The sequence below is a fragment of the Xenopus laevis genome, chromosome 3L (assembly GCF_017654675.1).
Source record: "Xenopus laevis strain J_2021 chromosome 3L, Xenopus_laevis_v10.1, whole genome shotgun sequence".
In the NCBI taxonomy this organism is placed as follows: Eukaryota; Metazoa; Chordata; class Amphibia; order Anura; family Pipidae; genus Xenopus; species Xenopus laevis.
Window position 1 is genome coordinate 85,270,246 of NC_054375.1, and position 26,645 is coordinate 85,296,890.

At 36.3% G+C, this 26,645-nt stretch overlaps 1 protein-coding gene across 1 annotated transcript in view; it reads right to left on the bottom strand.

Annotated features, from left to right (window-relative positions):
• Positions 1–25,568, bottom strand: part of hgf.L (hepatocyte growth factor (hepapoietin A; scatter factor) L homeolog) — a 75,249-nt gene extending 49,681 nt beyond the window's left edge. Inside the window, exons 1-4 of the mRNA XM_018252701.2 lie at positions 25,324–25,568; positions 9,786–9,951; positions 8,564–8,676; positions 7,580–7,694 (exon numbers count right to left, since the gene is read on the bottom strand). Of these exons, the coding sequence (XP_018108190.1) occupies positions 7,580–7,694; positions 8,564–8,676; positions 9,786–9,951; positions 25,324–25,372 (443 nt within the window). The 5' untranslated portion in view covers positions 25,373–25,568. The remainder of the gene's footprint in view (positions 1–7,579; positions 7,695–8,563; positions 8,677–9,785; positions 9,952–25,323) is intronic.
• Between the last annotated feature and the right edge of the window lie 1,077 nt (positions 25,569–26,645).

Consider the following 26,645-nt stretch of genomic DNA (forward strand, 5'->3'; position numbering starts at 1 on the left):
AGTATGCAATAGTATCCCTTTAATTATAATGTTAGAAAAGAACCACTGTAAACAAACTAAATTCTTTTTACCATGTGCGTGAGAATAAATCCTATAGTTTTACAGATGGATAGTGTCCGTTCAGTATATGGTGGAGCTTTATTTTTCTTTCCCACTTCTATTAAACAAAGAACTTGTTTTCCCTCCAAGAAGATGGGTCTAGAGCATGTTACATAAAAGCGTACTTTTAGAAACCTCAAATTTCAAAATTGCAATAACAAAATAGTTACATTAAATAAATTCTATAATTTATGTTGGAGTAAAATTAATTGGTGTAACAGACACAGTTCCCCAGGAACAACAGCATGACTGTGTGTTTGGACAGTCAAATGTAGCGGCATAACACAACTGTAACCCCAGTGCCCCAACGCCATCTGCATGCTTGCAGCACATCCAAAGGGTACACTGCTACAGGCATTCTGGACCCATATGGCTGTTTCACATTATTTTTTCTACCACAAGCAGCAGACTGCAAAGTCTTGTAAGGGCAGAGTATGTGTAAAAAAATCCAAACGGCTATCGGGTAGTAGAGAGAGAGCTTTAGTTTAAATAGAAATGAAGCACAGAGGCAAACTTAAAGAGAAAAACATGAAGAGAACTATGCAAGGAAGAGAAAAAGAGAAGAGAGGGAAAGGCATGTGAAAAGAAAATTAAAAAAGGCAAGGGATAATTTTAGAATAGAGGAGGTGAATGAGAACCTGTGTGCCAAAATCATGCATTAGCTGAACTAGATCAGGTTCCTTTGCAATACACAGAGCTATATGAGATGTCTTGTTTCATTTGCAGAGGTTTATCAGGTCTCATGCAGAGTTAAATTTGGTGTCATGTATAATAGACACAGCTATATCTAAAATAAGCAGAGCAGCATTTTATTTGCATTTTTTCACAGTATGTTAAGGGCAGAAGGATGACAGACCATTCTAATTTTCTGCTCCAGGTCCCCTTGGATCCTTAATCAGGCTCTGATAAAAAAATATATTACTTTTGTACTCCGCATTGAAGAGTGGAGAATTAAAGTGAAGTGGATAGTACAATAGAAATTACAGTTAACAGCTAATGTAAAATGAGTTGTGTTTTAACATCCAAGGCTAAATACCATTAAAAGGAAACTTTCACTTTGAACATTCCAGGGTTGGAAATGAGCCTCTGTTTTACTCTGTGTAAAAGAATGTTATTATTCTGGGGTAGGGAGGTCTAGTCACTCCTTCCAAACCAATTATCTGCCAGACTGGAGTGGATAAACTGGTCTTGGAAATAGGGTTGGTCCAACATTAATTTCACACACATACACACACATACATAGTACATTACATGTATTTTTAAAGCTCCAACATATTTTAACAGCGCTGTACAATAAATTGGTGTATTGTACTGTGACTGCAGGAGGGTAGCCTAATGGCACTAGGAAACTGCTGGAAAGTTAACTGAAATTAAAGGAACAAACAATGAAAGTCTTTTTAAAATAATGAATATATAGGGGCAGATTTATCAAGCGTCGAATTTAGAAGTGAAAAAAACTTCCAAATTCGACCATCGAATAGGGTAGTCTGGCATTTGAAGTCGAAAGGATTTTTAAGATAGTACGATCGTACTTTGATCAAACGATTTAATCGTACGATTTTACAGATAAATCCTTTGACTTCTCAAAACTTAGCCAAATACTGGTTATAGGTTCTAGGAGGTCCCCATAGGGTAACATAGCAATTTGGCAGGTTTAAGGTGGCAAAGTGTCGAAGTCGAAGTCTTTTTAAAGAGACAGTACTTTGATTATCGAATGGTCGTATTTGTGAAGTATTTTCAATTCGAATCGAAGTCAAATTTGGCCTATTCGTTGGTCGAAGTACCCAAAAATTACTGCGAAATTCAAAGTTTTTTAACTCACTTCGACCCTTAGTAAATGGGCCCCATAATGTACTATTGTGCTACACTGGTAAAACTGACACATTTGCTTAAGAAACTCTACAATATTTTCTATAAACAAGCTGCTGTGCAGTCATGGGGGCAGCCATTCAGAACTTAAAAGAAGGAGAAGAAAGCACAGGATACACAGCAGATAACAGATACACTCTGTAATATACAATGGGATTATTCAGAACTTATCTATTATCTACTGTGGATCCTGTGCTTGAATGTTGCCCCCGTGGCTACACAGCAGCTTATTTATATTAACTATAATCATTTTTCTGTAGCAAACACACCAGTTCTACCAGTGCAGAGCAACGCTGCAATATATTGTCATTCCTTTAAAATACTTTCATTTCAATGAACCCCCCAGGAGCCACCTAATAAACCGGTTATTATCCTCCTATTTGCATACATCTTAATAGGGTCTTATATGCTGTCTATTGTTAAAGCTGATAGTTTATATTGTAACATAGTTAATATTGTTGTTATGATACTGCATAATTGATACATTACGCTAACAGAACATCATATTATCTCACTGTCTTGTCATGACTGCAAAATGTTCTGTATAATTCTTTAAATAAAAACAAGTTTAAAAAAAAAAAAAATACTTTCATTTTTTGATTTTACTCTTCCTTTAAGTAACTACAGGGTGGTTGCTCTGTTATGAAGCGACTGAAGAAGAGCAGCACTTTGGTTCTTGATGAGTTCAGTAGGCTTACACACTGGCACTCGCCACAAATAGGAGAGGGTAGGGAACTATGATGGTTGTACAATGCAATAGTCTGACTGCTGTTTCTAAATTCTAAATAACTACACATTGCCACTAAATAACTGACAAACAGACAATGCAGCAATGTCTTAAATATTGCCCAGTTGCATTATTTAACAGCAGGAGGGTTACAAACTGGTACTGAGGAAGTGCTACTTTAAGTCCAAGACTACCAGCCATATACTAAAAATCCTTATGGATGGTTTTACCAGCATCTCTTGGGATAGGACTAATTGAAGGGCATACAAATCCTACATTTTCCTACCAGTTGGGCATATCTTCACCACCCAAGCCACATCATTTGTACTGCATATACCCCTCCATTTGCCAGCACCATCACATTTTCCTAAAACAATTAGCTTTCACCCAGTGGCCATTTTCCCTCTGACACATAATCGGTAACATTAACAGCTGCAAACAGGACATGTATGCCGTAAAGCTCATGCAATGTAGAATGCACAATATACTTTGATAAAAAGTTCTTCTGGGGTTGAGAACTTAAATGGTTAGGCTGAGATCAGAAGAGGAAGTTAGGAGGAAAAAATAGGAGCACTACAGCAGAGTTTCTATGGGAACAAGCAATGCTATCTCTTTATTGGCTGTTAGACTGGAGGGTGTGTTTCATAATCTGAGCTGAGAAGAACTGAGCATGCTCATTAGCCAACAGCCAAAGTAAATTCCTTAGGGAGGGGGCAGAGTAGGTTAGAGGAGAAAGGGAGGAGGAAGGAAGTGATTAAGTTGATGCTACAGCCACCAGAGTGGCAGTTATCTAAACATTTCAAAGAGGCTGTTCACTGATTAAATGTTTGTGGGGGAGTTTACATGTCCTTTAACGTTACACACTTTTTAATGCAGTTTTTCAGAGATAGGTATATATTTCCAAAATGCAGATATAAAGTGCCCTCAATGGATATTTCTAACTGAAGCAGGTATCTACTATGGGGGTCCCTCCACAATTAAAAGCATTTTCTAAAAGCTTGGTTTGGTTTCATAAAGAGACTATTGCTTCACACAAATGTGGAGAAACCACTCTCATAAAAACAGATGTTGTGATGAAGTTTTTCTATCAACTCCAGCCCACACACACTAACAAGCAACAAATGTTCATTATTACTCCCATATTTGCTTTGCACATGATCAACTTTCAGTGATTACATCATTACCCTTTATTTCTAAATAAAATAGCGTGCAGCTACTTCATTGTGCTAATGGCCTTTAAAATTTCAACTGTGCAGCAAAGATTAGGAAAAATAACAATCAAAGCAGCATGCTACTTATTATCTGGATGCACTTACACTTTGATTTCAAGCTGCGGCTCTAGGCATCTGTCAACTGGTTCTGCTAAACCTTCCTGCTCTTTATCTGTAGGTATCCTTAATGTTACTTTCAGTATCGTGTTTTTACTCATCGTATAAATAAATGCCTTTTGATTGTATTGTATTTTATAAAATTGTGGCCCGCTTCTAGACTTTACAGCATGACCTAACCTGTGTCTCTGATTTTCACTTATTTACAATAAAAATGTAAAAGTAAATCTTTAGCCACAATAAAGTATGCATTAAAGCAGACATGTCAAACCAATGTTTTGGGGATGCCTTCTTCCCAATGTCTCTCTAATGTGGTTACATGTAGCTCCCAAATCTACATTATTCTTTGTCAAATATTTTTGATAATATAGTTGTGCACAGTGTATGTAATAAAACTGCTTTATGAAAAGGCTACATTTGCACCAAAAGTTTACTTCACCTTCAAGCAGGTCTTAAAGGTTTGCAATGCACAATTAAGATTCACAATACAATAAAAGCCTAATGAAGAATATTATATTGCAACATGCACATTTATATTACTTTGTGAATTGTATTATATTGCCCCCATAATATTTTAGAATTAGAAGGCTGACACAGAGCACTTGATCCCATTATAAATACCAAATATGCATATGTTATATCTTAAACGGTATCACCTAGAAGACATTACCCCAAGTCAATCTTTGTTTGCTGCATAAATGACCTAAGGTAGTGACGTCTGGATTTATTAGAAAGATAAGTCACAGACATCTCTATCTCTGTTACTGTCTCCAGTGGAAACTTATAATATTTGACTGTAGATATAATCCTGAGGACAGCACATTCTCTCTTAGTACAACCGGAGCAGTTGATAAAACTGAAGGCAAGGCATTTATTTCCACTTGTCAGTCACAATGATCCCAACTTCTTTGGAAACATAGCATGCAGAGGTGGAATTCATTGGCTCCAGTGAAAAATATTGCTAGAATCAATTCACTTGAGATTTTTTTTGTTTTTTTGTAAAGATGCTCATTACAATTTCACCAGCAGTCATTTGAAAGGGTCTATAGTGACTGTTACTGCATAGTAGTGATTTGGTGAGCAGGAAAGGGTTTTGAATGGCAACATTAGTTATTCTGTGCTTTACAAAGAACTTTGATACAGATTTAAACAAGTTGTCTCTTTGGGGAGAGAAGAAGCATTATTGTAGCAGTGTTTAAGATTGACTGAAGGGGGTAGAGGTAGGAGCTAGGGTGGCCAGTTAGTAATCTATGTGGAATCAGGGGTGATCCTGGCCCCTCTGCCGCCTGAGGCAACAGCAGTTGCTGCCATCCCCCTCCCCCGTGCGCTTACGTATTTGCGCCTGAGGGGGTCCAGGGGGGGTCCACGAGGGTGGCAGAGAGGGCCAGTACGCTAGAGCAGAGAGCCTAACTGTGCTCTCTGCGCTAGAAGAGCCGAATTTCCGGTTTGAAAACCAGAACTTCAGCTCTTAAAGTACCAGGAGTGGCATTTTTGCTGCCCCTGGTACATAGTGGGCGCTGCTGCCCGAGGCGACAGCCTCAACTCGCCTCATTGGCGAAGCACCCCTGTGGGGAATGGATAAAGGCATGGATTTGTGTCTTAGCTGTTGCATGAGGGATAAAGGTAAGAAACTTTACAATATTACGAAAAGGAAAGGCATCAGGTTTTAACAGTTTTATTTATATGATTAGAAAAGCAAAAGTGTTGAAAAATACCCCAGGCAGCCCAACAGGGTTAATAAGCATAGCCAGCAGTGCTACATAAATTTACTTATATGTACAAACACTCTCCTTAATCAAGTCTAGTCATGTTTTATGGCTCGGCTTCCACCCAGCAGGGTCAACACTAATCATTCAATCTTCCATTTTAAGGACAGACTCATTATTCTGTCTACAAAATGCTTTCTGAAACTATGCTAAAAAAGTCAGATAACCACTGCATTTCATAGTGCTCCCAAAACAATGGCTTTCAGATGGACATACCGTCTCCATCAGAGATCCTGTCTGGACAAGCAAGCAAATGGTTTTGTAATAAAATAATTATAAAATAACATCTCCTTTAAATACTGCCACCTAGTCATTAAAGGGGTAGTTCACATTTAAATGTTCGTATGCTGTAGTTTGTAGTATGCTAATATTTTGGGATAAATCTGCAAATGATCTTTTTTTATATTTTGAAATATTTAGCTAGTTGTTTAGCATCTTTCATCTAGAGTTGCTAGGATTCAATATACTCTAGCAACCAGGCAGTGGTTTGAATGAGAGTCTACTATTGTAAGGAGCTTACCGAAAGGTGCTCCTGTTGCTGAGTCCCCGCCACATCTGTGCCAAGTGTGAAAATAACACATCAGGGATTGGCGCACATTGCCAGCGCAGCGTTGTTACGCAGACGTCCTTTTGTTTCGGGACATGCGCAGTGTGCTTAAAAGGATGCCAGAGACTTCCATTCATTGCAACATGGTAGTTGCTTTATTGGTGAGACACTAAGCATTTTTATATTGTTATTCTTGATCTCCTGTGTTTGACTTGACCTGATTTCATTGAATTTTGATACTTTGCTGCCTGAATTGACCTCTACCTGCCTGACCATTCTTTTGCCTACTAATTTTGTCTGACGCTTCGGAGACCCATCACTCCTCCACTAGGGTGCAGTCCTGTTCACATTCTCAGTGACTGGTTTCCCTCAGTGGGAGGTGTAGGAGAGGTCAAGCCTCAACAACCTCTTCCGCTCAGCTCATCCTGATAAGTGTACGTATAAGAGAGGGTCTGAATGAAAGGAGACCACGGAAAAAATCTCCTTGAAAATGCCATGCCATTCACTAACTAACTAACTACTCGCCACAAGTAAATGACATTGCTCGCAGTGATTCAGCTTATTGTGAAAAAATGTCCTCTCTCGCATTTTTCCATAGCTGCACCTGTTCCCTAAATGGCTTACAACTTGAGTAATTTCCATCAAATACTTAATTCATCTTGGGGGGGGGTTACTACTTTTTAGCTTTTAACAAAGTTAATGGGTATTTGGAAGGGGTTACAAAAAAATTATAAAAAGGTAGGTAATCTTTGGACCTCAATGTATCAATCATAAAACCCTGACTCCCTTCATAGCAGCACCATGCTATCTTAACTTAAATGGTATGCAGGGAGCTCTAGTTAGTTCTGAAACAGCTAAAAGTAATTATTGTCTGACTCTCATTTCTTTCCTGCTTGATATACTTTATACAACTTCATTAGCCTAAACTATTGATAGAAAATGCTAATAAAAATGATGGCTATATTTAGAATGACAAAAAAAAAGTAATTGTTTGATTTTCCTAACAACTGTATTCCCAAAGAAAGGCAAACACATCTAAATATTTAAATTCTTCTTGTACAGTTTAAATGCGTCTGTATTCAGTGCAAATGATTTCCAGCCATATTGAATAAACCGCTTATACCCCACACCTACTGTATGTACAAAGCCTTTTGGACAGGATCTTGCCGAGGGCTATTGCTTCCACTTATTATTAAGGTCTCTTAGACTATAATTATGCACTTGGTTTACATTCCTTTCTTACCTATGCTCATGGGGTATCATTGAATTCCACGGCTGGCATGCAAGTCCTCTCTTAGTTACATTCCTGGTCCCTCTGTAATTACTCCCTTTTCCGTGAATACAGTCTCTGATATAATCTGGAAAAAAAAAAATTGTTGATAAACAATATCAAGAGCTTTGAAAAAAAAAAAGCTTTCAAATGCACATCAATTTACTGGCTGGTATGTTTACATGTATCACATCTGCTGTTTACTTGGAATCATTGGTTTCAATGAGCCCTGCATTTAAGAATGCATATTATAAATACAAATTGCCAAAAACTAAAGCATAAAATAACAGGAACCCAGACAGCAAAATCTTGGTTTTGTACCAGGTTTTAATTTAGCAATTATTTTTGCACACTAAGGGGCACATTTATTAAGGGTCGAAGTGAATTCAAAGTGAATTTTCGAATTAAAAAACTTCCAACTTCGAAGTAATTTTTGGGTACTTCGACCATCAAATAGGCCAAATTTGACTTAGATTCGAATTGAAAAATTCGACCATTCGAAAATCGAAGTACTGTCTCTTTAAAAAACGTCGACACTTCGCCACCTTAAACCTGCCAAATTGCTATGTTAGCCTATGGGGACCTCCCAGAACCTATAGCCAACATTTGGCTAAGTTTTTAGAAGTCAAAGGTTTTTTTTGGAAAATCGTTTGATCGATCGATTAAATTGTTTGATTCGAAGGATTTAATTGATCGATCAAACGATTTTACTTTGATTGCATATGGCCATATTCGATCAAAAAAAACTTTGACTACTACTGCAATTCGATGGTCAAATTTCGACGTTTTTTCACTTCAAAATTTAATCCTTAGTAAATGTGCCCCTAAATCAGTAAATTGCATAATCTATCCAATCAAGAAATGTATTCATAAAGCCCTGCGCCCCCCACCCAAAAACAGGTGGTTATCCTGTATGTGACACATATTTTACCTAGAAATGTCAAGAATAATTGTTACCTTTCTTTTCGTAAAGATCAAATGAAATGTCATATTTATCCTTTATTCCTGCTGACATAGTGTTGAATGAGAACCAATGGCATCTCTTTATGTTTTTGTCAAAAGCAAAAGCCCTGGAGAGAAGAAATACATTTAGAAATATATCACGCACACACACAGCAGCTTCTGATAAATTGTAAAATTTGATAGACTCCCAGGGGATCGAGAGTACTTTACAGCCTAGTTTATGAACAGGTGATAAGCAAAACCCCTGGGGCATTCTTAGCAGAACCTTGGGTCTCTTTAGTACCAGTTTAATTTAATTAGCCCACTTTCAGTACAAATAGACTTCAATTATAATAGTTTTGGATACTTTTCCTCTTCGACTTTGTGGAAGGAAGCCTTTAGCCAAAGTGAATTCCTTTCAGTAATTAATAGTCCCATACATTTGGAAATTAGGCCATATTCACTATGGTCACTATTATTCACAGATTATTACATATTATTCACAAATTCACATTCACTATTAGGTCATATTCACTATGGACTTTTTAACCCTACATTTTACTCCAATAACATAAAAATAAAAACATCCTTCATACTTTGTCATCCACCCTAACATCTACTTTTCTTAATGTACAGTAACATATGACATTGCATTGCCACAACTTTTCCTAGAACAATTGTAGTGGTGAAATGTTAGTTGTTACAGGCTTATTACACACTTCTTGTAGGGTTCCCTCTCCTTCCCCATACCTACATCCTAACTTATTTTTGAGACATTTTAGTTAGGGGTGTTGGTACTACAGTAATCAGTGGAGCGATCTCATGTGATCAGACTCAAACTGCTCAGCCAAAACAATACTACTGTTTTATCTTGAAAAATATTAAGTATGATTTAACTTATTGACATTTTATTAACCAAAACATATTTTCTAATGTTTTCAGTGTTAGTAATGTCCAATCATTATTATGTCAGCTTATAACAATGCTGATAAAAATGACTGAATTTGTTTGCATGGTATATTTCATTGAGTTGTCATCAGTAGAACATATTCAAAAACGATGGCATATCTACACATATGAGGTCATGTAATAATAGGCACTTACTTTGCCAAAACAACAATGCTAAATAAAATGGGACCTCATCTGGCCAGCAAAATACATTTTCTTTTCTGTTAGCCCTTTAATTACCAATTTATTGTATTATTATAATTTTATTTAGAAAAATAACCCTACTAACTTGCAAGTAAACGGAAGTCCTTTATTCCGGCTACATCTTTTAGCACAGTTTTCAGTCGTGTTGAAAATTTTTGTTTTCACTTCCAGTGCTTTGTTAAGTCTAGTTAATGTTGTTTCAGCAGTCTTCTTATAGTCATGCAATGGATTGCGTTTCTTTCCTCTGCCTTCTGAATGGAGAAAAAGAAAACTTTGATTAGCCTGGCAGTAATTTACAAGAGAGGCAACAACTTTTTCTAAACAACTTCCCAATATACATTTATTAAAAAAAAACAAATGTTAAAGTTACTTGTATTTGTAGTTGAAAGCCATAAATTCAGCACTGTTTCTAAAGTCAGCTCTCCTCCAACATGCCTAGCATATTTTTACAGTCTATTATATACAATTAGCAATTGCATTTGTTTTTATTAATTTTTTGTATGTAGAGCCGTCATATTCCACAACACTTTTCATAGACAAATAAATGTAAAACTATTACGAATGTGTGAGAAATATATAATTTGCCATTGCTTATAATTCATTTTTCTGTTGTTCTTCCAGAATAAAATAACTTCAGGTCTGAATATTAAATGCAATCATAAAAAGGGGGTAATTATGTGGTGCCCTTTAAACATTATAAAATTATACCACAACATTAGTCAATGTGATAGCCAAATATGAGTTCATATGTTATCCATTCTATCCCAACATTCACATATATTTTGACATGTACACAAAAACGGGGATTTATTGTTGGCTACAGTCCTGCACAAGTCTATAACTATAGAATGGGTGTTTAAAAATGAATGATCTCTGAATGGATCAGATTACTGTCATAATAGCTTCTTTCAGATTACTTGGAGCAAAAATGGAAAGTTTCTTTCATTAATATGCCACAGAAGTGCAATTTTATCTACTTGTGCTCACCTAAGCTAACTTTGCACCAATTATTGGTTTCATCAACTGGGAAGACACTGGCACACAGAGGCTAGTAACAGCAGGGTTATACCCTTGCGTGTTTATTCTGCAAACGTGCAACGTTTCGGGGTCAGACCCCTTTGTCAAGCATAGAAAAAATGTGCAAGTGCAAGCAATTTAACACCCCTCACATAATTTTGATTGGTCAATCCCCACATTTACATACATAATTAGCGACACAAAAATTAACCCTTAAGATTCCATGTGTAAAATCACATATAAGATAATAAAAAGTCCACAATATAAATAGTAATGCCAGTAGTGAAAAACTTTTTTAAAAAAAATTCCATAGAAAAATTGGTAGAAAAATGCTGGTTTGTATTCACAAAACCAGATACCTAATAAAAGGCAAAAATGCTTAATTTAAGACACAAAACTCCAAAGAATGATACAAAGGGAAAATCCCTGAAAAATATATAAAGTCCAGCACTGTTCCAGTCCTGTTAGTCCAGAGGTTTGCAAAGCAAGATATAATGTAAGCAGTGATGTATCAGAATCAGAGACAACCTGTTAAGCGCAACAATATATCCGAGTATTTGTCATATCAGCAAATTGATGTGGGGATTGACCAATCAAAAATTATGTGAGGGGTGTTAAATTGCTTGCACTTTTTTCTATGCTTGACAAAGGGGTCTGACCCCGAAACGTTGCACGTTTGCAGAATAAACATGCAAGGGTATAACCCTGCTGTTACTAGTAGGGATGTAGCGAACGTCGGAAAAAATGTTCGCGAACATGTTCGCGAACGTCCGGACAAAAATGCAAACGGTTCGCGAACGTTGCGAACCCCATAGACTTCAATGGGAAGGCGAATTTTAAAAGCTAGAAAAGACATTTCTGCCCAGAAAAATGATTTTAAAGTTGTTTAAAGGGTGCAACGACCTGGACAGTGGCATGCCAGAGGGGGATCAAGGGCAAATATGTTTCTAAAAAATCCATTGTTGACACAGCGCTGCGTTTTGTGCTGTAAAGGGCAGAAATCACACTACGTCACTCAGGTGGTGTTTCTGGAGACGGTATTATTATTGATATTTAGACAGAATGTGAAAAAGCTCACACAGCTAGGTGGCAGTGGTTTGAAGAACACACTGGGCAAATAATGCCTGCAAAGTCAACGTATACACTACAGCAGTGGATACGGAATATATTATTGCTGCTTGGAAAACGTCACTCAGGTGGTGTTTCTGGAGACGGTATTATTATTGATATTTAGACAGAATGTGAAAAAGCTCACACAGCTAGGTGGCAGTGGTTTGAAGAACAGATGCAGATGAGAGATCAGCAGCAGGACAGACAGCTGCCCACAGCAGCTACATAGAGAGCACTGCAGTAGAAGGTAGATTACTAGCCAGCAAAGCTACCTAACCTAAAATGTCCCTCAAATCCCTGCAGAGTTCTGTCCCTACAATACAGAGCAGTATCAAGTAGATTACTAGCCAACAAAGTTACTATCAACTGTCCCTCAAATCACTAACAGCTCTCTCCCTACACTAGCTCTTCCAAGCACACACAGGCAGAATGAAAAAACGCTGCAGGGCTTCAGTTTATATATGGAAGAGGAGTGGTCCAGGGGGTGTGGGGGTGGTCCAGGAGGGAGAGCTTCCTGATTGGCTGCCATGTATCTGCTGGTCTGGGGGAGAAATGGCAAAAAAAAGCGCCAGCTAAGGCGAACCCAAATTGGCGAACGTTGCGTTACGTTCGCGAACATTCGGCGGACGCGAACGGTCGATGTTCGCTCGAACAAGTTCACCGGCGAACAGTCCGCGACATCCCTAGTTACTAGCCTCTGTGTGCCAGTGTCTTCTTGGACAATTTGCTGAGGGGGGTGCCGATCCCTCCAACACCGTGCACCAGGCGTCGAATTGCTGAAGGCCAGGGTTGTGCGAGCGGGCTACACTACATTGCTTTCATCAACTGGGAGCACTATTACTAGTACCTGTCTTGGTTGAAATGTTTTTACCCATATAACTTTATAAACCCGCTATGTTAAATGCAATTAGTATGCCTCTTTTAATACTAGGTTGCACTCTGTAGTTAGTTTGCCCATGGATGGGCTCAAGGCTATTTCTGAAACTTGTTATAATTTAATTCTTAATAAGCTGGAAAAAATGTATTGATTCTGGTTCAAGTTTCCATTTTTTTCAAAACATTACTACGGTATGTTGCATGTTTGATTGATTTTGCTGAAAAAGCTGGTCTCATTAAACATTATGCTGACAGTTTTGTACAAAAATGAACACGGTACTGAGAACAATTTATTGCAAAATTCCCATACAGATTGAAATGCTGACTTAGGAAGTTGGATTAAGATTTGTGCAGAACAATTTTGTAATTATTAAAGGTTGATGTATTTCTCTTTAGAAAATGGTTATCTAGCATTTTGCGGCACCACCATTGCATTCTTACATCTGTTTTGCAGATACTGCAAGAAATGCCAGAAGTATGCCAGCAATATGTGTTATATATGGCCTTGTCAATGCTTTCCTTTAAAATACTATTTTTAATAAATATATATTTTGGAGTAGAAACACAGGGACGAAAGGCATGCATTTACCTTCTTGTGTATTACAGTGATATACTGGCCAGCTTAAATATATTGCAATATATGGACAAACCCTGTTTTGTTTAAAGGGTAAGGCATTTTTTAGTAGCAGTATGCACAAAATGTCTCTGTCTTAAATATATTGATAATGGGTTGAGTGCAGAGGACTCTTGTGTTTGACTATATGTATTTTGTGGTCACAGCCTCATTGCACCCCCTCCTAATGGTTTTAAAAAATAGTGGTGAGCACAACTTTCCTTTGTTTGTTATAGTTTATACAGGAGCAGTGACCAGCTCCATGTTGTAGCTCCCACCCTTCCCAGCTGTAGTCAGGTGATCCCACTGGTGTCTAATAAAAGGGCAGCCAAGTATGGAGGTTTACTTTGAAAGCAGCTAGTAAGTTGCAGGTAAAACCTAGTCCCTTTGTAAAATGTATAATGAAGCAATAGAATTCTTAATGAATCAGATAAAATTGAGCATAGGACTGGCCAGATATGGGATGACTTTGACGTAGTTGGCCAGCTTAAATATATTGCAATATATGGACAAACAATCCCTGTTTTGTTTAAAGGGTAAGGCATTTTTTAGTAGCAGTATGCACAAAATGTCGCTCTCTTAAATATATTGATAATGGGTTGAGTGCAGAGGACTCTTGTGTTTGACAGTGATATACTGTTGCAGGAAATACTGAAGATTCAGTTGACTGCTATGGGGTAAATTTATCAAAAAGTGAAATTCCGCAGCTCTCCATTCATTTCTATGGGATTTTGAAAGGCATATTTATCAATGGGTGAAAGTGAAATTTCACCCTTTGATAAATACTCCTTTAAAAACCCCATAGAAATGAATGGGAAGTGGCGGAATTTCACTCTAGTGGCGGAACTTCACTATTGACTTCACTCTTTGATAAATTTACCCCTATGTGTTTTGCCAGAGATGGCCTTTTATTGTTTACATAGATATTCTCACAAACCATAAAAATATTCTCTCTAATTGAATTCTTTAATTTAATCTTAAAAGGTATCATCAAAGAGAGAGGGTAATCTGCATAAAGCAAAGTAAGAAAAGCAAAACATATTTATACATGATCATTTTTATACAGTATTTGTAATGTGATAACAAGACAGACCGGTCATCTCAATATGAAATGTTGAACAGTTGGATGTCCAGATACATCTGGCAGTACAAAAATACAACATCAGCTACAAGTATCGTAGAATACAGTTTTAAGGCAGGAGAAAGGGAAGTGGTGCTGTGGAGAGAAGACAGATCTGAGAGGAATAGAGATATCTAATAAAACCTAACCATTCAACTTAAGAAATTTAAATTTGTATCTATAGTAATAAGTCAAATCAACTGGACTTGTTGTATTTTCCTTTTTGTTGAAGACGTTTCACTAGTCATGCAACTGGCTTTCTCAATTTCAGAATGACCTGTACAAAAACATTTGTAGCTATATACCCTGGGATCTTACTCCAATAGGCATAGTCTGTTTATGGAAACCAGCAAGGGGTCAGAGACCTCAAGGTGATGTTTGGATTAGCATAACTGGAGCTATGATGTGTTCTTAAAGCATCCAGGGAGAGGTGCTAAAACAGAATTGTATGTGGCGGACAACAGGGTCAGATTTATTAAGGGTTGAATTCGAAATTTCTTTTTTTTTTTTTTGGTCAAAACTCTCAAATTCAAATTGGGAATAATCCAAACTCAATTAGAATTTTAATTCAAATTCAAAAATCGAGATTTATCAAACCTTTACCCTGGAACAATTTGAATTTGACTATATGTATAAGTCAATGGGAGACCCATTTGAAGATGTTAATAGCCTTCCTGACATTCAAGTTTTTTTCAGAGAAAAAACTCGATTCGCGTTTAGTGGAATTTGATTTGATAATCGGTAATATTCGTACAAGTTTTAGATATTCAATTTTTTTTATTAAATAATCTCCCAATCAAATTTCAAATATATTCAATCTTATTGCAGTTAAAAAAAAATTCACATGAATTCGAAATTAAACCTTTGATAAATGGGCCTCTAGGTGTTTCAATAGGTGTCCTGCTTTCCACAGACAAAAGAACTTAAAAATATATTTCTGGAAGGATTTTTAATACTACATCCCAGTCTGCTTTAAACTCAGCAACACACTGGGGGTCATTTATAAAGTTCGCGCAGCGCATATTTTTCGCAAATGGTTGTATTGCGCATGTTTTTTGCTGAGCGCTAATATATTGCACTGCTCTGCCCGTCTTTCCGTTTTTTGCGAATTCGCAGTGTGAATAAATTTTCGCAAATGGCGCGCAAATGAGACAGGAGTTTGCGCGAGCGCACCCAATGTGCGAGGTTGTTGTGCGCGAAAATAGCGTTAAATTCGCAGTTTGCAAAACTGTTTTGCGAATATTTTATCCGCCACCAAAGTTGTGGCGTAATTGAGTCGCAGAGTGTGCGCATAAAGATTCGCAATTTGCGAATTGTGACATATTTATAAAGCCCCTTTAGACATTCGCATTGTGAATAAAAAATTCGCAATTCTGTATGCACCCTCTTATTCAGCTTTATAAATATAACCATGCGCAGGGCAAATATATTCACTTTGCGAACCAATCTGCCCTGCGCGAACTTTATAAATGACCCCCACTGAGGCAAGAACTAGTTAATGAACTGAGGCAACAAACTTGTATGTGAGAAAAACCAAAAGTATCGTGCAGCACAGAAGAGCCAGCTCCTCTGGTCAGGAGGACCAGAGGAGTACCTACATCTAAAAGAACACACATTTAAAGATTATCAATTGTTATCATTCTGGACAGGGTGAAGGATTGGTTCAAACAATGGGTAAAAAAAGACATATATGTGAAAATGGAAAAACCATTGAACAAAGGGGGTGCGACACCTAGGGGCCCATTCACTAAGTTCGAGTGAAGGAATAGAAGGAAAAATACTCGAATTTCGAGTAGTTTTTTTGTGCTCCTCGACTATCGAGTTGGTGTAAATTTGCCTGAGTAGAATGATTCGAATACATCGAGCGCAAAAACGCGGCGACTATTCCCCCATTCGATAGTCGAAGTACTGTCTCTTTTAAAAATACTTCGACGCCTACTTTGCCACCTAAAACCTACCGAATTGCTTTAAAAGCCTATGGGAAAGTCCCATAGGCTTGTTTTCTAAGTTTTCGTTTGAATAAAAAGGCATTCGATCGATCATTCGATCGAATGAAAATCCTTCGATCGAATATTAGATTGTGCGAATATTCGCCCATTCGACTATTCACCGGTGCGTAAATTCGCCCGAATTGCCTATTCGATTCTATTCCCCAGGCGAATTTCAAGGGATTTAACCCCTCGAAATTCGACCCTTGATACATCTGCCCACTATTGTCTGCCACATACAATACTGTTTTAACACCTCTCCCTGGATTGTTTAATGACACCGTATAGCTCCAATCATGCTAATACAATTAACACTTTGCCTCCATGAGGCCTCTGACTCTATGCTGGTTTCAGTAATCAGATTATGCTGATTGGAGTATGATTCCAGGGTATGTAACCCACAAATATTTTTGTACAGGCCATTCTGAATTGAGGAAGCCAGTCAGATGACTAGTTAAATGTCTTCAAGGAAAAAGAAAATACAGCAGGTCGAGTTGATTTGACTTATTACTATAGATATACCATGACCATAATTAATAAGAACTGTAAATGTAAATGTAAATTTGATTTATGAAGTCAATGGCTCTAGGTTGTATGGAATGCTATCAAACAGATATATGAAGGAACTTCTACCATTTGCAGGGAGGGAGTAGGAGAAGTTCTACCGTGGAAATGTTCTGTGATGTAAAAACCTGAATGAGGAAATCTGGTTATTAACTGGTTGGTTATAGCAGTCAAGGGTAAGCTCAGGGCATGCATAACTGCTTTAGGATCTCCTCTCAAGAATAGAAGCCAAGATCTTGACTACAGTATGAAGTAAATGGGACATGATCCTCCTGTGAGCAAGAGGATCTCAGTTCATTCCCAACGCCATGTCTCAAGTTACAGCTATAAAGCATGCCATCCATGGAAAGTAAAATCAAGCTTTCACAATTCATTATAAACTGAGAGACAGAAGTGAACTATCCAGGAGGAAATCAGCAGGATACATAGAAAGTGTAGCCTTATGATGGGGAACTTTCCAGACCCACATTCTTTTCACAATCTTTTTACTCTCTTTATGCAGTTCTGTGCGAAGGTTCATAAGATCATGTCACCAATGAATAATACATTATACAAGAGATATACTGTATTCTTGAGGAGATGAGATTTAAAATATATAATCATCAAATGTATAAATGATAAAGATAGTGTGTTTTGTGTTTGGGGTACATGTAACAACTATATCCTGTCCAATCCTGAACTATTTCATTAGCATTTCTATTTTCACATCTTTCTAATTTTTCTGACATAAGTCATTGATGGGAAAGATGTATTGATCAGGTTAGAATGCAGTGAGTGTGTGGGGGATATCAAATTTGTAATTTCTACCTATTATAGTCAATATGCTGGATCCTTAATGACATTAGTATATAATTATTTTTCATGCATGATGTTATAAACACAAAGTGAATTTTTACATGAAATTTACATGCAAATACTTTTAAGTATATGGGGTTCCATGGCAGCTTAGGCAGTGGAGGCTTGTTCATGTGATTCATAAATCTCCTATAAAAGTTCTTATCATTTGCACAAAATTGTATAAATAAATTAGGCTCTGCTCTTCAAAACTGTTTAATAAATTTGGTTATAGAGTACAGTAAACATAGTAATAGCATGCTGGAGTCCTCTAGTGGTCAAGAGGTACAGCCGAATAACTTCAAAAAAATCGCCAAAGCATGCTGATAAATTACAAATTTATTACATCTTATAAAACATCAAATAAACTCCTCATGACGCCTAATGAGTTTCATGCTTTCCTAGCACTTAGTCCTAGGCAATCTCTTCAAAACCCTTTGTAGCTATAGTAACATAATAAAAACAAAAACCTACTGACATAGGGAACATTTTCATTTCAAGGTTAATTCTAAAAGGTATTGGAATTTTGGGAGGTCCAAGGAGATACTGTGAATCAATGGAAATAGCAGGACCGGGAAATATTTTAATGGCATTTGAAAATCAAATTAGTTACACATGTAGCATTTATCTCCTCAAGTCATTTTCTATTCTAGATTACCTTTTAAATACAGTAATATGTGTCATTGTTAACATTGCGGGGTTTTGTGTGTGTATATGTGCATAAAGTAACAGTACCCTTTTTTCACAAATAACAAGTGAAAAGGATTTATGGTGCTTTGTCTCTTCAAAAGTAATGCAGTATTCTCCTTCTTGATCATGATACAGTGAACCACTTTGCCCTTTGTAAAAGTATCACATTATCCAGTAAAATCTTTTCAGGACCGACATATGTGTTTTAATTTCTGTGTATGTAAAGTTGTGGCTGTACTGTATTAAATTAGCATATATCTGGGAAAAGCAAGCAAAAAGCAATATTATTCATTAATTAACTGAAGGACCTGAGAACAAGTAACTTATCATTAGTGATGGGCGAATTTGCACCGTTTTGCTTCACGGGAAAATTTGTGAATTTCCTGCAAAATTCACGAAATGGCAAAAAAACGCGAAATGGCACAGGCGTCCGTTTTTTTCATGGGTGTTTTGCGAAATAAATCGCTGGCGGAGAATCGCGCAAATTCGCCGCGAATTAGCACCTGCCGAATAAATTCGCCCATCACTACTTATCATCATAAGTATAAACAGCCAATTCAAGCTCCTTTCCGATTCTGTTCTGGTTGCCACTAGTGATGGGCCAGGCATGGATTCGTGGGGAATTTCCTCATTTCCTCATTTCGTCATGCATCAACATTTTTCAGACACCCATTAACTTGAATGCATTTGGACAAAAGAGTTATGCGTAAAAAAAAATTGTGCTTGTGTTAAAATTGTCACGCGTCAAAATTATTTTGATGTCCATTGACTTCAATGCGTTTCACAAATTTTTCGCCATTTCAGAAATTTTTCAGTAGTTTCACAGTGAAGCGGGACAGATTCACCCATCAATAGTTGCCACTATAGTCAAAGCAAATGTTGCACAGAAGGATGAAGGTTAGTAGCCAAAGGTCATTGATTACTGTTTTTCTTGTACTGGAGTATTTATAAACCATCAAACTCTTTTTTTTTTACCAAATGTGCCTGTTATTTCATTATTGATTATTAAATAAGCATTAGATTACTTGCTAAGGAATATGCTGACAGTTGTGGATATGTTGAACTGCTGACCACAGTTCAATGGTTTCCTGCAAATAAAGTGTCCAAGCTTATCCCCATGAGTCAGTCATTATCCTTCCTTTTCCTCTCAGCTACATTACCACAGTGACTTGACAACATTTTCAAGAATTGTATTACTGAAGTATTATTATCAAGATTATTTGCTGGAAACAAACATTTCCTTATGTCCACGTGCTGTTATTTGCTAAAACACTGTCAAATTAGCATGATCATATTAAGAGTTTTAAGGCAAATAAAACATTATCTTGAAACCATGGAACATATTGCATGGTTTGAGCCATTTTTTGTTAGTTTTTGCAATATGCAGTTGCCGCAAGCACAACAGCTGCAAAATTTTTTTGTTTATTCACAACTTCTATATTCATTTGCTAAATATTTCTTTTACAGTTAATACGAACTGCTGCCCTGTTTGTCTTTTGATATCACTAAGCAGTTTTTATAGGTACATGCTTTAGAAATCTAAATACCGTTCGTTATTACAACAGGAAAATGTAATATTCTCTGTATAATCACTATATATGACTTTGCTTTGCCGATTTCCATGTCACAGCTTAGATGTGTACTTATTACATACTGCATCATATTGTACATAGAAAACAAAATCCTCCCCACATGGCTCAACCCTATACTATACTACAACTAAAGCTGTGATATTACATTTCCACAGCACAGCACCTTCCATACCAATGGAAATGCCATACAGATAGGCTACTGCTCTATTAGAAATTAGAATTAATTTGCAAGGAAAATGCATGTTCTTCCTGCATTTTTGTGGGTTTCTTCTAGGTACTCTGGTTTCTTTCACACTCCAAAAAAATCCCAGCAGGTTACTTGGCTCCTAAAAAAACTGTGTGTAAATGTGAAATTTAGATTTTCTGTAAGTCAACACAACATCATTAAAATATGATAAATATATCAGTGTGTCATACATTTAATTCTGAGTAAAAAAGCTGCCCAATATGTTGTTAAGCACATTAAAAGTCATTACTGGTATATAATTTATAAGCAGTACAACTGTCTGAAACATTTTGTACTGTTGCGTTAGAAGGTATGTAAAACAAGTTTGTCTGCAGCTTCAGCCATCTTAAGCATTGCCTTGAGTCATTAAACATTTTTCTCAGTTAGCTAGACTTCAGAAGGCTGGGGAAAAAACACATTGTATTTACATAATTAACCCCTCCAGGACACAAGGCAAAGTCCTTAGGGTCACTACTTCAGCTTAGAAATACCACCCCCATTAGTTTGAACACACCTAGACATGTTTCAGCTGGTGTACATTGGATTGCTAAATAGTCCCTCTTAAAATACTTTGACTTGTGTTTAAATCACATAGGTCCCCACCACACACCTGCTTTACTTATTCCATGAAATAAGTGATCACTTAAGTACAAAACACACAGGGTCAGCTTTTGGGGTGGTGATAGCATAGGTTGATATATGTTAGGGGTACCAGACTGACCTTTACCCTTTTCTATAAACATTTGTATTTTTAAATAATTAAGAGTAAGTACACAAATTAAAGCTTGTACAGGAATAAGATCCGTTATCTGGAAACCAGTAATGCAGAAAGTTCAGAATGACTCCTTTTTCATACAGTAATCCAAATAATTAAAAATGATTCCCTTTTTATCTTTAATAATAAAACAGTACATTGTACTTGATCCCAACTAAGATATAGTTAATCCTTATTGGAAGCAAAACCAGCCTATTGGGTTTAACTAATGTGTACATGGTTCCTCAAAAGTACAGTGACCCAAATTATGGAGAGAACCCTTATCCAGAAAACCCCAGGTCCCGAGCATTCTGGAAAACAGGTCCCATACATGTACATGTTTATATACACTACTTTTCCCATTTTGTTTCAAGGGGTGGCTATATGGATACTGCTGTGTGGTGTGCAGGGTTCTATTTACCTTAGGACTGACCCTGCCAACACAAAAGATATTAACAAGATTTTTCTAGGAGAAGGGATACAAATAAAAAAAGTCAACACATTTTGAAAACATAACCTAGGTCTAAAAAAATAACCTAGGAGATTAGGCTTTAAAATAATTATTGTTCCATGCTTAGATTTTAGGGATTTTTATTCTAGATTCGTTTTGTACGCATTTCCCAACATGAAAAACATTGTCTTTAATTCCTTATTCAAATGTCCGGCTTCTTTTTGCCTCTCTTTTCATAATTCACTTCTGTACATTTGCAAGGTAATTTAAAATGAAGTTATTCTTTTCAATCAGCGCTCTAGGTTTTAATTGGAAAGGCTTCCTGTTTTCCTGTTGAATAGATGGCAGATTACAAGAGAGACACAATTAAATTAGGTAATTAACCCTGGAAAATAGAAAATGTTGATACCCCATGACATTGCAAGTCAAAGGTTAACAGAGAACATTGTAGTTGTTCTTAATCTGTACTAATTTTGCTACATAAAAAAAAAGCTGTAGAGACAAAACTGCTGCAGGGGAAGAGTTTCTACTTAAAACAGATTAAACCACGAAGAGAAAGAAGAACATTTATCTCGTCCAATGATTATCAGAGTCACCAGTTCATGATGACACAGATAAGACAAAACCAGCTTTGCATATTTCATCGGAATAAAACAGTTTTTTTTGCACCTACAAAATGCTTGGTAGTACTGAAGGTTATGTTAAGGCTTTACAAATGAGATTTTTGTTTGATTATTATTATTTAATTAACTTTTTCTGGTTTGAGTACCATTAACTTGGTGCATTAATGGGAGCATTTATCTTTCATACTTGATATTATGAACAAGAATTGCAGAGCACTCTTTTTGCTTCCAAATTTTAAGGGGTGACTGACTGTAATAGTCACCTTTAAATTGTTGAAAATGAAACACGCTTTTCTTATGAAGTATCTTGTTAGCATTTTGAACTTGCTGATCTTGAAGACCAATAGTCTTAATTACGTCAGTCCTAAAAATTTTAAAGAATATTTTTCTGAGACAGGTAATGTTTTGTAGGTAGATAACCACTTAAGTCTGTAAAGATATCCAGAATATTAAAAATTTTAGACTTGATATTCCTTCTCAGATGGGGATTTGGGGAGTCTCCATGAAAATGGCTTGTGGCAGCACTGGATCATGAAATGCTTCATGTTTGAATGAAAAGATCTTTGGCACATTCTCACATTGCTATCATGAACTGTAATCCTTTGAGCAAGATGTCATCTGCTGCAACACTGCAGAACTTGCTTCATGGCAAATGCATTTTTGACTGATGTGATAAAGAACCATCTGCTGGTTTCAGAATATTTTGTTAAGTCGAAATCCATGTAGTTGAGTATAATGAATAGGTAAAATATGCCACCACGCATTATCCTGTATTTTTTAGCATCCCACAGTATTCCAAGGGAATGTTTCTGCAAAAAGCTGATAAACTAAAGATAAACTCATTACATCTGTACAGTTGTTTTCTATTCTTTTTTTAGGTTTGTCCTAGTAAGTAAAATAAAGTTTGTATTCCAGTCCTATGATGGATTTTATGGTGCTCTTCTGAACCAAAGACAAGCTTAGGAATCAAGCAATACAAATCTATCCTTGAAATGCTCCTAAAAACCTGTACTGAAAATTGTACGCCTTGTTAAAATACATCGATTTTTGAAATTGCAAAACCAATACCCTATAGAAATTCATCTTTCTGCTACTTAACCACTGGGCCTGTTTGCAACTAATCAGTGATTAAATCCATTTAGTCAGCTGCATGAAGAACAATTAAAGAAAATGTTTGGTTAGCTGCAACGGGTTACTGCCCAAGTGGAAATGTGCCCAGTGACTAAATCATTTTAAACATTTTAAGAAATTAAAATTCAATATGAAAATCCAGGCAGTAAAATACACACACACACACACACACACACACATATATATATATATATATATATATATATATATATATATATATATATATATATATATATATATTCAGCAAAAGTTAAAAATACCTCAACTAGCTCTTCACACACTTTTTTCTTCTGATTTTAAGCTACAGGTCAGAGGGAAAAATACTAAATGTATAGTATCACATCCATACACAGTGCTACGCAATATGTTGGCGCTATATAAATACATGTTAATAATAATAATAATAATAATCTATTTTTTTAACTGTTCTCTTGAATGGTTGACATGTTTCAACATTCTCCAGCTAAAATACTTAAAAATAGTATAGCATCGCTGCAGTCCAAATGTTCAGCTAACAGCATGCAATAGTTAAAGTCAAGCCTCTGTAATCCATCCCAACACAGTTTCAGAAATGAGCAATACATACTGTAGGTAGAAAGCTGGTTGCTAATGCCCTGTCCATTGGTCATTATTTACTGGTTATAAATAAGCACATAATTCATAAATATGCCCACTGAATGGATCTGCCTGTTACCATATTACTAATGTCCCACAGGTTCAGTTGCTAATATGGATTACACGACATGTAGACAACTGTAATAATTTTCCATATATGATTGTATTTATTTGTATGTTGCTTTCTCCTTTGCAGCTAGTGTGCAGCTAATAGGAAAGGCAATATCCTGGATAGCATTTAAAGGAGACTCAGCAGTTCTGATAGATGCATTTTATTGAAATGGCCATTGGCAATTTAACTGCTGCAATCCCCATAGAAACATGCTAAATTTTAAAGAGAATCAATGCCAAGACATCACAACAGCAGAAGGGTGCATGCTTTTAATGAATGCAAAATGGGCAGCACTTCCACAACTGAAATGCAACTGTTAATTCCAAAGCAATTTTAAACAGAGCGCAGCTTATGAGATATGAGGTTTTGATTCTGCTTATAGAGAGCAACCCTAAGTTCGATTTTGTTGAAGTATGAGTGTCATTAAACAAAACATACACTTAACATACTGAAATCAGTTTCAGCAAGGAAATAGCAAGAAAGCAGAAACCTTATTAAAATCAAAATGAAATTTTCCTTGACAGATAAGAAACAGTATTGGCTGTTAGTGCTTAAGAAAACATCTATATCAACACCCCCCTATTTGTTTAATTCACTGGAATCCTGTAATAATATGGAATTTATTCATGTAATATTTTATGGCAAATGTGGAATGGGTTCAAGCCCATTGCTTTATCACTTTAGTATGAAGGCAGATTTAATAATGAATTGAACATGAGTTCCTTGAGAGTAAAAGATAAAAACCTCAAGAAAAAGTATGGATCATATTTTTACAAAGGTAAATGATAAATTCATCTGAAATTCTATACCATATTCTAGCACAGCATACATGCACTGACCTCCATAATTTGCATAGTTTAGCCATTGAACATAGTGCTACGTCATCTTCAGATTTAATTATAAATTGACCAGTTTCATTTAAAATATTTTTATACATCTGTTGTCACTATATGATATTATTCTTGTAACCAGATACAACAATTTTTTATTTTATATAAACAGTATGAACGCACCATATTTGCAGAAAAATATATAAATTAAGCTTTTTTCCCAAAGATTTCCAGCTCATTAAAAAAAATGAAAATGCTTCTTTGGTTTAATATCAGAGAAAAAAAACCCATTTGATTTGTTCAGTGACCTTATAAAATAGCAACTGCTTTTTGCATGCTAATGAAATGCATACATGATTATAAAACAGGATGATATTAAAATGCATATTTAATAATCCAAGTATGCGAGCAGATACCAAGAATGTTCTCTTACTAGTGGCCAGGTTTATCACTTATGGGAGAATAGAATGAACTTACCTGCAAGTGTGATCAGTAGAAAGATTACGGCACATTTTGTAGTCCACATGTTGAGAGTAGAAGGTAGAACGTGAGAGATGTTGCCTTGTGGTTGCACACAACTGACTACAGAAGATGTTCCCTTTAGCTGCTCATTTTCATTGAACTCCAGTAAGGCAGCTCCTCCTCCTCTTTTCCTGAGCAAGTACTGGAATGATTTCTTTAGAGAGCAGCGATTAAAAGTTCTCTGTTGCTTGTAGGTTACGTGTTAGTTGTAGCAGAGCCTTGTATTTAACAGGCTGAATATTTGCTTAGTACCAGCAACCCCTTAAGGCTGCACCACTGTAACTGCAGCTCAGCATATGTCAGGAGGAAGAATGCTTACATATTACAGAAGATACTGCCATAAACCAGTGGTGACAATATAAACTGCATAATATAACAGCTGTGCCTTGTGTGCATCTACATGAAGACATAATACATTTCGAGCAGCAAACAGCACTTGAGTTTGATTTTACAAATGAAAACACATTTGCTTATTCACAGAAAAGTCTGTATTTAGTCAGATGAACCTTGGATAAATCATAAATAGCATCACAATGATAAAACAATGTGCTGAATGAATTCTGATTTGCAATTATTTTAGCAACATTTCCATTTATTGAATTTCAGTGTTTCTGCAAACATTATATGATAGTGAACACAGATTAACTCCACTGGGCAGGGATGTGAATGATAAACAATCTCTGTAAAGGGCAATTAAACATGACAGTGTCAGCATTATACACAATAAACAATACAGATTATGGGGGTTATGTAATAAAAGGCACTAAGTTTGCCCAGGAGCAGTAACCCATAGCAACCAATCAGCAGGTAGTATTTACTGGTCACCTGTTTAAAAGCAAACATCTTATTGGGTGCTATGGGTTACTGCTCCTGGGCAAATGTAATTGCCTTTTATTACATATGGGGGTATATGCCTTATTTACAAAAAAGTGTTTCAGTGCATTAATTGTTTCTGTAGTCAGTTAACAATTACATGTAATTTTCCATAGACTACTTTGCTTTCAGGGTTATTTACATGGGATGTGGCTGCTGTGCTATGCTTGTACCATAAATTCTAAGGGCAATGGCAAATGCTATGAGTGAAACTTTGGAAAAATTTGTAAAACGCATTATCAATGGGCAGCAATTTTTTTTCCAGGTGTTTACGCACGTAACAATTTTTCTTGCTCCAAACGCATTAGTCTATAGTTGCTTTTCTTGTGGGGACTTTTTTGTCCAAATGCAATAAAGTCAATGGCCACTTTTTTTGTTGCTGCAAAATTTTCAGTGGCAAGATT